The 12,656-nt window shown below is 38.5% G+C and overlaps 1 protein-coding gene across 11 annotated transcripts in view; it reads left to right on the top strand.

The window, feature by feature from the left end:
* IL1R1 (interleukin 1 receptor type 1) overlaps positions 1–12,656 on the top strand; it is a 75,372-nt gene that overhangs the window by 50,223 nt on the left and 12,493 nt on the right. For 6 of the 11 annotated variants that reach the window (XM_054476028.2, XM_054476030.2, XM_054476029.2 and 3 more), the window contains exons 3-6: positions 2,989–3,055; positions 10,021–10,255; positions 10,362–10,551; positions 11,361–11,529. In XM_054476028.2, the coding sequence (XP_054332003.1) occupies positions 2,995–3,055; positions 10,021–10,255; positions 10,362–10,551; positions 11,361–11,529 (655 nt within the window). In that variant the 5' untranslated portion in view covers positions 2,989–2,994. The remainder of the gene's footprint in view (positions 1–2,988; positions 3,056–10,020; positions 10,256–10,361; positions 10,552–11,360; positions 11,530–12,656) is intronic. The other 5 variants (XM_063648496.1, XM_054476035.2, XM_054476034.2 and 2 more) reach the window with 1 other exon arrangement.

The following is a 12,656-nucleotide window of genomic DNA, read 5'->3' on the forward strand; positions in this document are numbered from 1 at the left end:
TAACATACACTAGCCCATGGCTTAAAACCTGTACCTGCTTTTCTGCCACCTGCAAATGACAGTCCCATTTCCTCAGCAAACCTCTGCATGTTGTGGGAACTTGTGGCTTCTCAGCCTCCCACTCGGAACCCACCTCTGGTTTATGCTCCAGAACATGATGTTGTTGGACCCTCCCCTCTGCCTCCTCCAGGCTGAGTTAGCCTCTGTCTCCCCTCCTGCCCTGGGCATGGCTCTTCCAGTAGACACCCCCACATCACAGTCTAACTCTGTGTCCACATTTCCTGCAACTGCTGAGCTCCTGGAGCCAGGCCCTGGGAATCTTGTTCCTATTTTTGTTCCCAGAGCCAAATAGATATTTGATGTATGATTGTTGAATGCAGCAGTGAGTGAATAAAGACATGAATGGTTAACTGAAAACATTTTATCAAAACTGTTATTTGTCATCAGAGCATGGGCTGGTTTCCAACAGCTAACATTTGGGAGTGACCATTTGCCAGGCACAGTTCTAAGCCCTTTGCATGTGGCCATTCATTTCACCCACATAGCACCATCAGTGACATGCTATCACTGCATTGCTTGTCAAAAGGGGGAACTGAGGCACGGAGGCTGAGCTTTTACTCAATGTGCCATCTATGTTGAGGGACTTCTGACTTGGATAGCCATTCAACTGCGAGCGCTATAGAGGCCAGTCAGGCCTGGCCCTGCCTTGGAATTTCTGTTATTCAGGGACATAATGGGGTTTGTGTTGATTTTTGTTGGGTGGGTGTGGGTTAATCTAGGTGCAACTCTCACCTTCTTCCCTTCTGATGTCCTCACTGCCTTTGGTCATGTGACCCTTAATGCCCTTCCCAAGCTCAGTGCCAATTCCTTGCTCCAGGGTCCTGGGGATGACATGGATCCCAAAAGCCCGCTGCTGAGAGGACAGGGCCACTCCCACCCCCCTGACTGTTTCCCAGAGCAGCTCTGGGGCAGAAGTAAACTTGGACCCAGGGGGCATGACCTTTTGCCCTTTTATAGTCTATTAGAGGAGGATGAGGTCCGACATCAGCTGGTTCATTGCCCCTCGTGCAGATGAGCACACTGGGGCCCAGGGAGAGTCGCATCCCTGCCTTGTGGTACAGGGCACTGGCCCTGGACCTGTGATTAAACATTGTCCACAATTAATTTGGAATTATTATCTCATGATACACTCCATAAAGTTCAGTCACACGTCTTCTTTTTCTTCTTCCCTGCCTAATGATCAGACAAGCCAGATCTTGTGACTAAATGAACCGACAGCTGGCAGTGTTCAGCTGATTTTGCAATGCCCTTATTTTGTTGTTGATAAACTAATGCAAATAGCTGGTTGGCCTGGAACTGGTGATTGGGAAACATTTTAACCCTTCTTTCCTTCCTCTCTATCACAAAGACTTAAAACACACTTCATGCAGTCACAGAAAGAGCTCATAGACCAGGCTGCGGGGCTTCAAAGGCTTCTATCTTATTTAATCATCTGAAAATAGTTTAAAGGTAAATATGGTAATAATACTAGTGTTCTAGACTATTTTGGGAAGCCAGCTAATGTGAATAAAGGGTCAGAGTTAAAAGAAGTTGAAGGAATGCAGTTTTACTGCTCCGAGGTAGGTTTCAAGGCTTGAGCCAGGCTTAGAGATCTTCGTCCTGATACTGGGGAGAAAGTGAAGAGAATATGAATGGGTATGTCTCGCATGGTTAGAAAATCTTTTCTTTTCCTGTATTTGTTTAAAAAGCATGTTGTAACTTAAAAAAAATACCTATACACCTTCTTCTTTTTTTTTTGAGATGGAGTCTCACTCTGTCACTCAGGCTGGAGGGCAGTGGCACCATCTTGGATCACTGCAACCCCTGCCTCCTGGGTTCAAGCAGTTCTCCTACCTCAGCCTCCCGAGTGGCTAGGATTACAGGCATGCACCACCACACCCAGCTAATTTTTGTACTTTTTGGTAGAGATGGGGTTTCATCATGTTAGCCAGGCTTGTCTTGAAGTCCTGGCCTCAAGTGATCTGCCTGCCTTGGGCTCCCAAAGTACTGGGATTACAGGGGTAAGCCACCACACCCGGCCATAATACATCTTAAATAGAACATTTTCCAGCTAATATTTAAATAACTGCATGTCATTAGAATCTGAATGAGTGTTGTGTTAAAATATTTTGTGTTTTCATATTTATTTACTTACTTATAGCTACAGATAAGAATATAGGCAAATTTAATAACCCGTAAAAATTAAAAAGCAGATGTTTTCAAAGCACAGAATTACATGGTCTACTCTAGACATTGCTCCTAAGGTTGAGCAGAAGGGATAAGAGCTTTTTCTCTTTTTTTCTTTCCTCTTTTTTTCATACAGAGTTCGTTGCAGATATTTTAGAAAGTGTAGAAAGCCCCGACAAGGGGAAACCCACTCAACCCAATTTTAATATGTTGTTATCATTTCTTTTAGTTTTTTTGGGTGCATTTCTATGTAGCTATATCCTATTGTACAAGCAATTTAGGATCTTGCAATATAAAATGAAGGCATGACCTTTGAGCTGGCCAAAAGTATGGGCTGATTTTTGCAAATGGGTCCTGGCAGCAGGGGACATAAGTGGGGAACAAATCCCCATGCAAGCGGAGGTGAGCTGGCTTAGGGGTGAGTGCATAGCTAACTTTGGATGTAGACTAGATTTGGGGAAATTTAAATGGGATCCAAGACTGGAAATGTATAATGGGACAGAAGGTAGAAATGTTTAAAATCTTAAGTTGTTGAGTTTGTTCTCAATTTTGTGAAAACTCTTTATCCGTTTTTGTTCCCCACCCCATTTTCTAACCAGAAGTCAAATATGATAACATTCATGAAGTAGAAAAGCCAATTCGTCAGTATGACTTGGGGGTGAGGGTGGAGACAGGGCCAGTGCTGGTATATTTAGTTTTAGAGATTTGCTGGAAAAGTAACATTTTTGCTTTTGTCTTTCTTTCATTCCTCCATTTCTCCAGCAGAATATGAAAGTGTTACTCAGACTTGTTTGTTTCATAGCTCTACTGATTTCTTCTCTGGAGGCTGGTAAGTTAAGTATTTCTTTGTGTTCTTATCTGCTAAGAAAATCTGTTATTGAGAATACATGAAGTACCTTCCCTAACAGAGTCATTTCTCATACTCGTCTCTGTTGAATCCCTGGGCACAGAGCCTCCTGGTCATAGACCTGTACTGCTGGAAGTTCCTCTCAGCATCTTCCTCTCATTCTCTCCCATATAGAGTGGGAAACTGAGGCCTAGTGAGGCTGAGAGCCCAAGGTCATGTAGCTAGTTTTGGAACGAAAACTAAAATCTAGGTCTCCAATCTAGGTCCAGGCTTCTTTCCACTTGGCTGCTGGTTGAAAGTGTGATATGGGAAATTCTGACTTTCATTTGGAGGAGATATTATGCATAGTCTTTATGAACCCACAGCTGGAAGTCATCAAGATACACTTCTTTTTCTTTTTCATTCCATTTCTTCATTTTCTCTAATCTCTTCTCTTTTTGCCAGGTGCTAGCTACTGGGGATATAGCAGGGAACAGTGCAGACAGAAATACCTGCCTGCATAGGGTTTATATTCTTGTAGAAGAGAGAGATAACAGATAAGTAGATATATATTGTGTCATATGGTGGCAAGTATAGGAAGGAAAAAAAGAGTATAAGGTTTTGGCATTAGAGTGAGCAGAAGGTTAATTTCTTGAATGTGGCCAGAAAAAAACCTCCCTGAGAAGTTGACTTTTGAGTTGACCTTAAGGAAGGGGAAAAGAGAGCTATTTGGATATCAGATTGGGGTGTGGAAATATTCCAGGCAGCATGTGCAAAGGCCCAGAGGCCAAGAGTATTTGGCATGCTTTCAGAATAGAAATATCAGCGTGTCTGGAGCATAGTGAGAGATTAGGGAAGTCATAAGGGACCAGGCTGTCTGGGTAATGGGGGGATGGCGGAGGGTTGATTATATAGAATGTTGCACCCTTTCTTAGGGTCTTGGCTTGTAGTCTGGCTGAGATGGGAAGACTGCAGGGTTCTTTGTTCAAAACCAGAGAGGTGATCTGACTTACATTTTGATTCCTGTTTTGAGAATAGATCCGAGGGAGCCAAAGAGAGAAATAGAGAAGCCAGTGAAGAGGCAAGCCATGATGATGGCTTTATCTAGGCAAGAAATGTTGATGGCTTGTCAAAGGGTGGCAAGGAGAAGTGAGAAGTAGACAAATTTTGAAATATTTTGGGAACAGAACCAAGAGGGATTTGGAGTTGGGTCAGATGTGAGATGTGAGGGAAAGAGAAGAATCAAGAATTACCTCAGGGAATTTTGGCCTGAGCAAACGCAAGGTGAAATTGCCATTGATGAGATGGGGAAGATCAGGTTTTCAGACTGGACGTGTTAAGTTTAGCTGTCCATTAGATGTTTAAAAGGTGACTTTGACTAGGCAGTCTACAGCCTGAGGGAAAGGTCTGGGTTGAATATATAAAATTGGAGACCTCAGCAAGCGACTGGTATGAGAACCATGAGACTGAATGGGATCATGGAGTGTAGTTAGGAAACATAAGAACTTTAAGGACTGAGCCAGAGATTGACTTAAATTCCTTGGTCCAGTAAGTTTTCTCCCCTTTGCTGAGGGGCTCCATGTGTGTTGGAGCATGCCTTCAACATTAAGGATGTTTAAGGCCTTAGCCTTCACTTCCTGCTTGTGTATGACCTCAGAGTCATCCAGAAATGAGAGCCTGGTGCCTTCTGTGCAATTTCCTGGGCATGTACACAGCCCTGCATACATGGGCACCCTTCTGGGTTCCCCAAGAATGTGTCAGAGCTTTTCAAAGCCCTCTGGAGGTTATGGCTCTGGTATTGCAGCTTTAGGCAGTTTTAAAAAACAATTAACACTGAGTTTTTCCAGCAAACACCCTGGGGATAGTGCTTTTTCTGTGGAGCTCTTGGTGAGGTCAATAACACCACCACCCTATGAATGTGACTTTGAGGACCTGCCAGTCAAGTGAAAGAGTGGCAATGCTCTGGAAATGGGACTTTTTGAGGAGCTCCAAACCCTCTCTCTTCTTGCAAGCCTGCTGGTTTTCAAAGCCTTTGTGTCTGCAAATCTCCTGATATTCATGGCTGTTTTAGAGCTGGGAAGAGTAGGATGGAATTCATTTAAATTATAAAGCTACAAACCCTGCTGATCTGTGATTTGGCATGTTTCTGTTTGTTTCCTTATTTTCTAGTAAATGCTCTTCTTGTTATTGCAAGCCTTTGATTTTTGAAATTTTTTGCCAGTCTTTTTGTTGCCTTTATGGAGGAATGATTTATGAGAACCCCACTCCACCATATTGGAAATCCTACAAATTCAATTTCTTAGAATAGGAGATAGTATTAATAGATATAGGGCAATCCAGGCTATCTACTTCTTCTCAAGGGAGCCTTAATAGTCTGGAAAATTTGCTCATTTCATTTACGTTATTAAATTTATTGGCATAACATTGTTTATAATATTCCCTCACTACCCTTTACAAATTATTTAAAAAAGAGATGTCATCTCTTTTTTTTCCTGATTAGTCTGGCTAAAGATTTATTAATTTTATTGATTTTATGAAAGAATCGGCTTTTGGTATCTTTGATTTTTCTTCATTGTTCTTCTGTTTTCTATTTCATTGATTTCCTCTCTGATCTATATTACTATTTTCTTCTTACTTCTGCTATATTAATTATGTTTTTTATTTTCTGTATCTTACCATATTTTGACATTCTGGAAGGTGTTTCATATCTAGGGAGAGACTGCTCCACCAGGGGCTAAGCAGTTCCCAGGTGTGTTGTGGACAGCTTACAGCTTGCCCTTCATGTGAGACTGCTTGACCCAAGACTGTACCCCACTCACCTCCTTATCCAACTCTCACACACCCAAACCAATGTTACCCCAGCCTCAATCAACACAGAGCCAGGTACCAGAGAACTAGGGACAGCCTCTATGCCCAAAGCCTGCAAAAATGGTTCAAACGGGCCAATCTGAAACTGTTTATGCTGCCCTGCCTTGCCTTTCCCATGGGAACCCCAGTAAAGACGCTGGCCTAGGCTTTCCTTTTGTTTCTGCTTCTGCCTCCTAACCCAATCTGGTGATTCTCCCTGTGGTTTTGCATGGTATGGCACACCCCTTCTGTCCGAACCACTAAGTAATACAAATCTTTCAATTGCATTAGTCTCTGTTTTGTCACTCAGTCACCTTTGTAAATGAAGACCCAGGCATAGAATCTCTGCTTGCTGCTTACTTTGGAATTATTTTGTTCTTTTTCTAGTTTCTTAAGGTAGAAGCTCAAGTCATCAATTTGAAATTTTTAAAAAATATTCAAAGGCTAGCAGTTTCCCTCTAAGTACTGCTTTCATTGAATGCCACAAGTTTTGATATGTTATGTTTTCCTTATCATTCAGATACAAATACTTTATATTCTTTTGATTTCTTTGACTCATGAGTTCTTTAGGAGTATGTTAGTTTTCAAATATATAGGGATTCCTTAGATATCTTTCTATTATTGATTCCTAATCTAATTCCATTGTCACCAGAGAATAAGTTTTGTCTAATTTGAATCCTTTTAAATTTACTGAGTCTTGGGTTATGGCGAAGAATATGGAAAATTTGCTAAGTTTTATGTGTGCACTTAAAAAAGAATGTAATGTTCTACTGTTGTTGGTTGGAATTTTCTGCAAATATCAATTATGTCAAATTGGTTGATAGTGTTGTTCAAATCTTCTATATTGTTACTGATTATCCGTTTAATTTTACTGCTTGTTCTATCAGTCCTTGTGAGTGGGGTTTCTCTAGTTTCTTGCAGAACTAGTTTCTCTAGTTCTTGCAGTTCTATCAGTTTTTGCTTCATGTATTTTGAAGCACTGTTAGCAGCTACATAAACATTTGGTATTATTGTGTTCCTGTTGATTAATGACTTCTTTATTTTTTTAAAATTTATTTATTTATTTATTCATTTTTGAGACAAAGTCTTGCTGTGCTGCCCAGGCTGGAGTGCAGTGGTGCGATCTCGGCTCACAGCAACCTCTGCCTCCTGGGTTCAAGTGATTCTTGTGCCTCAGCCTCCCAAGTAGCTAGGATTATGGGTGCCCACCACCACACCTGGCTAATTTTTTTTTGTATTTTAGTAGAGATGGAGTTTCACCATGTTGGCCAGGCTGGTCTCAAACTCCTGACCTCAGGTGACTCACCCGCCTCAGCCTTGCAAAGTGCTGGGATTACATGCGTGAGCCACCACCCCCGGCTGACTTTATTTTTATGAAATACCCCTTTTTTCTTGTAATATTTTTACTGTAAAATCTACTTTGATAATAATAGTCACTCAAGCTTTAATTAATTTTTATTAAGGTATAGTTGACAAAATCGTATATATTTACAATGTACAATGTGATGTTTTGGTACATGTATACATTGTGAAATGGTTAACCCTAGCTAATTAATCAAATTTTCTTTTCATGAGTGTTAGCATGGCAAATATTTTTCTTTTCTTTTTAATCTATTTTTACCTTTATTTATAAAATCTGTGTATGTAGGTGTATGTGTTTATGTTAGGCACCACATAGGTGGGCATTTCTTTAGCCAATCTGATCATTTCCACCTTTCAATGAGCGTGTTTAGACTATTTGAAATTTTAGTGTGATTATTCATATATTAGGGTTTAATTCTGAGATCTTGCTATTTGTTTTTCTATTTGTCCCATCAATTCTGTTGTTTTTTTCTCTTTTTTTGCTGCCTTTTAGATTAATTGGCATTTTTAGGATTCATTTTATTTCGCTTTTTGGCTTTTTAGTCATAACTGTTTGTTGTGTATGTGTTTTTTAATGACTGCTCTGGGGCTTAAATAGCCATCTCTAAGTTATCTCTGTCTGCCTTCAAGTGACACTATACAGTTTCACATATAGTATACAAAGTTAAGACAGTATATACCCATTTCTCATTTCTTGAACTTTGCCCTATTATTTCCATATATGTTACTTCTTTGTTATAAACTTTATAGCATTTTATTATTTTTTATTTAAACACTCAGTTTTCTTTAAAGAGATTTAAATAATAAGAAAGATGATCTTATAATTACCTATTTTTGTTGCTATTCATTCTTTTGCGTAGATTCATTTTCATCTTAGAATATTGTGCTTTTTGAAGGACTTAAATATTTGTTATAATGCAGGTCTACTGGTGATGACATTTTATAGCTTTGGCAAATCTGAAAAAGTCAGTATTTTTTCCTAAATTTTAAATATATTTTCACTGGATATGGAATTCTAGGTAGACTTTTTCTTTCAGTACTTTAATGATATTGTTTTACTCTCTTCTGGCTTGTATTGTTTTTGGAAAGAAGGCTGCATCATTTTTTGTCTTTGTCCTCTGCAATAATTGTGTCATCTCTCCCTGGCTACATAAAAGATTTTATCTTTGTCACTGGTTTTAAACAATTTGATTATTATGTGTTTGTAGTTTGCTTTATGTTTCTTTTGCTTGGGGTTCATTGTGATTTGGGGGCCTATGTATACATCATTTTTGTCGCATCTTGAAAAACTTCAAATATGTTTTCTGTTTTCCACATTTTTCTTCTTCAGTGATTCATATTACATGTATTGAAGTTGTCTTAAGTGAAATAATTCCCTGCCCATTTTATTCTGTTATTTTCTTCTCTGTGCTTAATTTTGGATAATTTCTAATGCTGTGTCTTCAAGTTCACTCATCTTTTTTTTCCTGCAATATCAAATCTGCCGTTAATCCCATCCATTGTTTTTTGTAACTCAACATTATTGTTTTCATCTCTAAAAGTTTTAAAAAATCTCTTTCATATCTTCACTAATCATGTTTGATCTCTCCTGTAGCATCTTGAATAAATGGAATACAATAGTAATAAACTATTTTAATTTTTAAATTTATTAAGCCTATTGTCTGTGTCATTTCTGGGTCAGTTTTGACTGATCGATTTTTTTCCTCCTTATCGTTGGTTGTATGTTACTGCTTCTTTGCATGCCTAATGATTTTTTTGGATGTTAGACATTGTGGATTTTACCATGTTGGGTGCTGGATATTTTCGTATTCCCCAAAATGTTCTTGAGCTTTGTTCTGCCACATGATTGTTACTTGGAAATGGTTTAATCCTTTTGGGTCTTGCTTTTAAGCTTTATTAGGATCAGGACAAAGTTTATTCTAGGCCTAATTTTCCCTAATGACTGAGTCAGAACCCTTCTGGGTACTCTGCCTGATGCCTTATCGTTAATGAGGCTTTCCACTATGGCTGTTGGGAAGAGCAACTGTTTCCAGCACTGGGTGTGCTCCATGTGTTACTCCCTCCAGTTCTTTTGGCAATCCTCCCTCTAGCCTTGGGTCATTTTCTTATATGCTTACACTGACTGATACTCAGCTGAAAACTTGGGGGAGACTCTCAGTTATCCCGAGACTCTCTCTCCTTGTCATTATGCAGCTCTAAGTACTTGGGTACTCTGCCCTGCAAACTTTTCTACCCAGGTTCTCAGCTCCATCTCCTCAACTCACTGGGCTTTGCCTGTGTTTTTTCTTGGCAATGTCATGGCCTAGCTGTAATTTTGGACACCTCCTTTCTTCTCCATCTTTCTGGGATTTCTCTCCTTTGTTTTCTGATGTTCAATGTCTTGAATACTGTTGTTTCATATATTTTGTCCATTTTTTAGTTGTTTATGTGGGAAGGTAAATCCAGTTTCTATTACTCCATCTTGTACTGAAAGGCATGTCTCTCCTCCTACATTATCCCCACTTTTTAGATGAGTGAAAAGGGGGTGAAGGATGTTAAATAACTTGCCAGGGGTACAGCACACAGGCAGTAAGTGATGCAGCTGGACTTGAATATGCTTCTCAGACTCCCCAGATAATGCTCTTATCACAAGGTTGTAAAGCTTTTATATGTAATGTGAATTGATGTATTTAATAATCAATGTATTTCTTCATAGATATTAAATCAAGACACACTGCAGATTTTTATGTAAATTGCTTCCACCCTTCTTCCTTTTAAAGATAAATGCAAGGAACGTGAAGAAAAAATAATTTTAGTGTCATCTGCAAATGAAATTGATGTTCGTCCCTGTCCTCTTAACCCAAATGAACACAAAGGCACTATAACTTGGTATAAAGATGACAGCAAGACACCTGTATCTACAGAACAAACCTCCAGGATTCATCAGCACAAAGAGAAACTTTGGTTTGTTCCTGCTAAGGTGGAGGATTCAGGACATTACTATTGTGTGGTAAGGTAAGAGAGGAATTAGTATGTTACAAACATGTTCTATTTTCCTGCAGTTGTTAAGGACAGAAATACTTTTAATAATGCTTAACTTATCTATTTTATTTTATTTTAGAAATTCATCTTACTGCCTCAGAATTAAAATAACTGCAAAATTTGTGGAGAATGAGCCTAACTTGTGTTATAATGCACAAGCCATATTTAAGCAGAAACTACCCGTTGCAGGAGACGGAGGACTTGTGTGCCCTTATATGGAGTTTTTTAAAAATGAAAATAATGAGTTACCTAAATTACAGTGGTATAAGGTAATTTTATTTTAAATATCACATTTCACTTTTCCAGAAAATAAAATAGTTCCCTGGACAATAGAACATATCTGCAAAGTACCTTTTTATTTTGCATATTGTTTTCTCTTTAATGGTGAAACTTGATAGGGAACCTAAAAAGAATTGTAAGACTGCAGTCACTTAATTTGAAGCTTAACTAGAAATTTGCTTGCTATTGTTTTTATTTAATTTAATAACATGTAATTGAGAAAAGTACTAGAAATAGATGTTTGAAGAGAAGGCTGATTATAAGCTTAAGGAATTGAAGATATAACTATTTATTATAAAACATACTATGTGTGTTTTATTGAAGATATGGTCTTCAAATAACCTGCTAGTTTCCATAACTGTCTTAAAAGTGGGTTGACTAGCTTTCCATGGAACACCCCATGTTTTGGTAACTTTAATCTACCTAGTCTGGTGGAACGTAAATGGGGAATCATCTTGTAGAGCTTAAGACGTACTAAATAAATAATATCATTGAAGTGCAGTATTGTTAAGAAACTGTATAGTGTTAACATTTTTTTCAAACATGTTTTTCTTGCAAAATAAATTGGCCTTCACTTCATAGTACAAGTCTCATAGACTTGAAAACTTAATGTCATAGGAATATAGTTAACTGTTTCCAAAAAACCAATATTAAAACTTACTATATGTAAGGAACTCTTCCAGTCACTTTCTAAAAATATAACATTTGCTAAGGTGAAAAAAATGGAGTTCGTTTGACTGGTAGATTGGGGAAAGTTATTGGTTATTGGTTTTCAATGCTTCTCTCTCCCTTTATCTAGGATTGCAAACCTCTACTTCTTGACAATATACACTTTAGTGGAGTCAAAGATAGGCTCATCGTGATGAATGTGGCTGAAAAGCATAGAGGGAACTATACTTGTCGTGCATCCTACACATACTTGGGCAAGCAATATCCTATTACCCGGGTAATAGAATTTATTACTCTAGGTGAGTCATAGCTCCAGCCCTAAAAGGTTTAGATCTGGGAAGGCCCAGAGACTGTGGTTCTAATATTACTTTCATTATCCATGAAGAAACCAAATCCAAGACGACCTCAATGATACCACAAAAGTCACATGGCTTTAGTTTTGTTTTTTTGTTACTAAATACTATGTAATGTTTTTCCATTCCTGCTTCAGATGTAGTTCTAATTAAATAGAGACATTATGAGCTGTGTTTTCCAACTGATGTAAGAGGGTTGTTCTTTGGCATGGCTAAAAATGGTTCTTACTGAAAGCTCTGGGGCTCCCTCTGGCTGGTATATGGGAATGTTCTGAGAGCCTGCACTTGGGGAATCTCAGTGAGTCTCAGTGTCTAGCAGCAAGCATCGGTGTGGACACTAATGAGCTTTGGAATAAGTCACATTTCCAGAATCTACCTCCTGTTCATTCTGTGTTAGGTGTTAACCTCTCTAAGCCTGTTTCTTCTTCTGTAACAAGATGATGCAATCTCCCAAGGTTATTGGGAAGATTAGAGATATTGGGTACACTAAACTTGTGTACCTGGTGCAAAGAAATGCTTGGTGCAAAGCAGCTATGCAATTAATAGGTGTATGATGATTGTTCTTGTTAATTTTCTTGTGTCTTTCAATTCTGCGTTAACCATGTTTCATATTGAAAACTATGTCACAACAAAATGAAACAAAATGCACAGATTACCTGGGGATAGTCAGAATGCTCAAACTTTTTGTAAATAATGAGATGTTGTAAGCTTTATGTAATATAAGAAGAGTTATTCTAACAGAACTTTTTTGCAGGTTAGAGGGGTATCTATTAGTAGTTATGCTGGGACAACAGGTATAAATTGGGACTATCCCAAGCAAACTCAGGACATGATCACCCTATAAATAGCTTCACTTTTCCAGTTATATAATACTTTATTTTCCTAGAAATATTTTTATTAAGTAAAAGTTAATTCCTTGCCATGGTCCCACAAGCATCAGTGAATCCTAATTTTCAGTGGTCTTTGTATCAAACCATGTTCTTGAGTTTTTAGCAGCCTGTCATTGGGTAGCTCTGGTCTGTGTTTCCTGAAACATAGTAACCAAATCAGCAAGTAGAACTTGAGAGAACTGG

This window comes from Pongo pygmaeus, chromosome 12 (genome assembly GCF_028885625.2).
Source record: "Pongo pygmaeus isolate AG05252 chromosome 12, NHGRI_mPonPyg2-v2.0_pri, whole genome shotgun sequence".
NCBI lineage: Eukaryota > Metazoa > Chordata > Mammalia > Primates > Hominidae > Pongo > Pongo pygmaeus.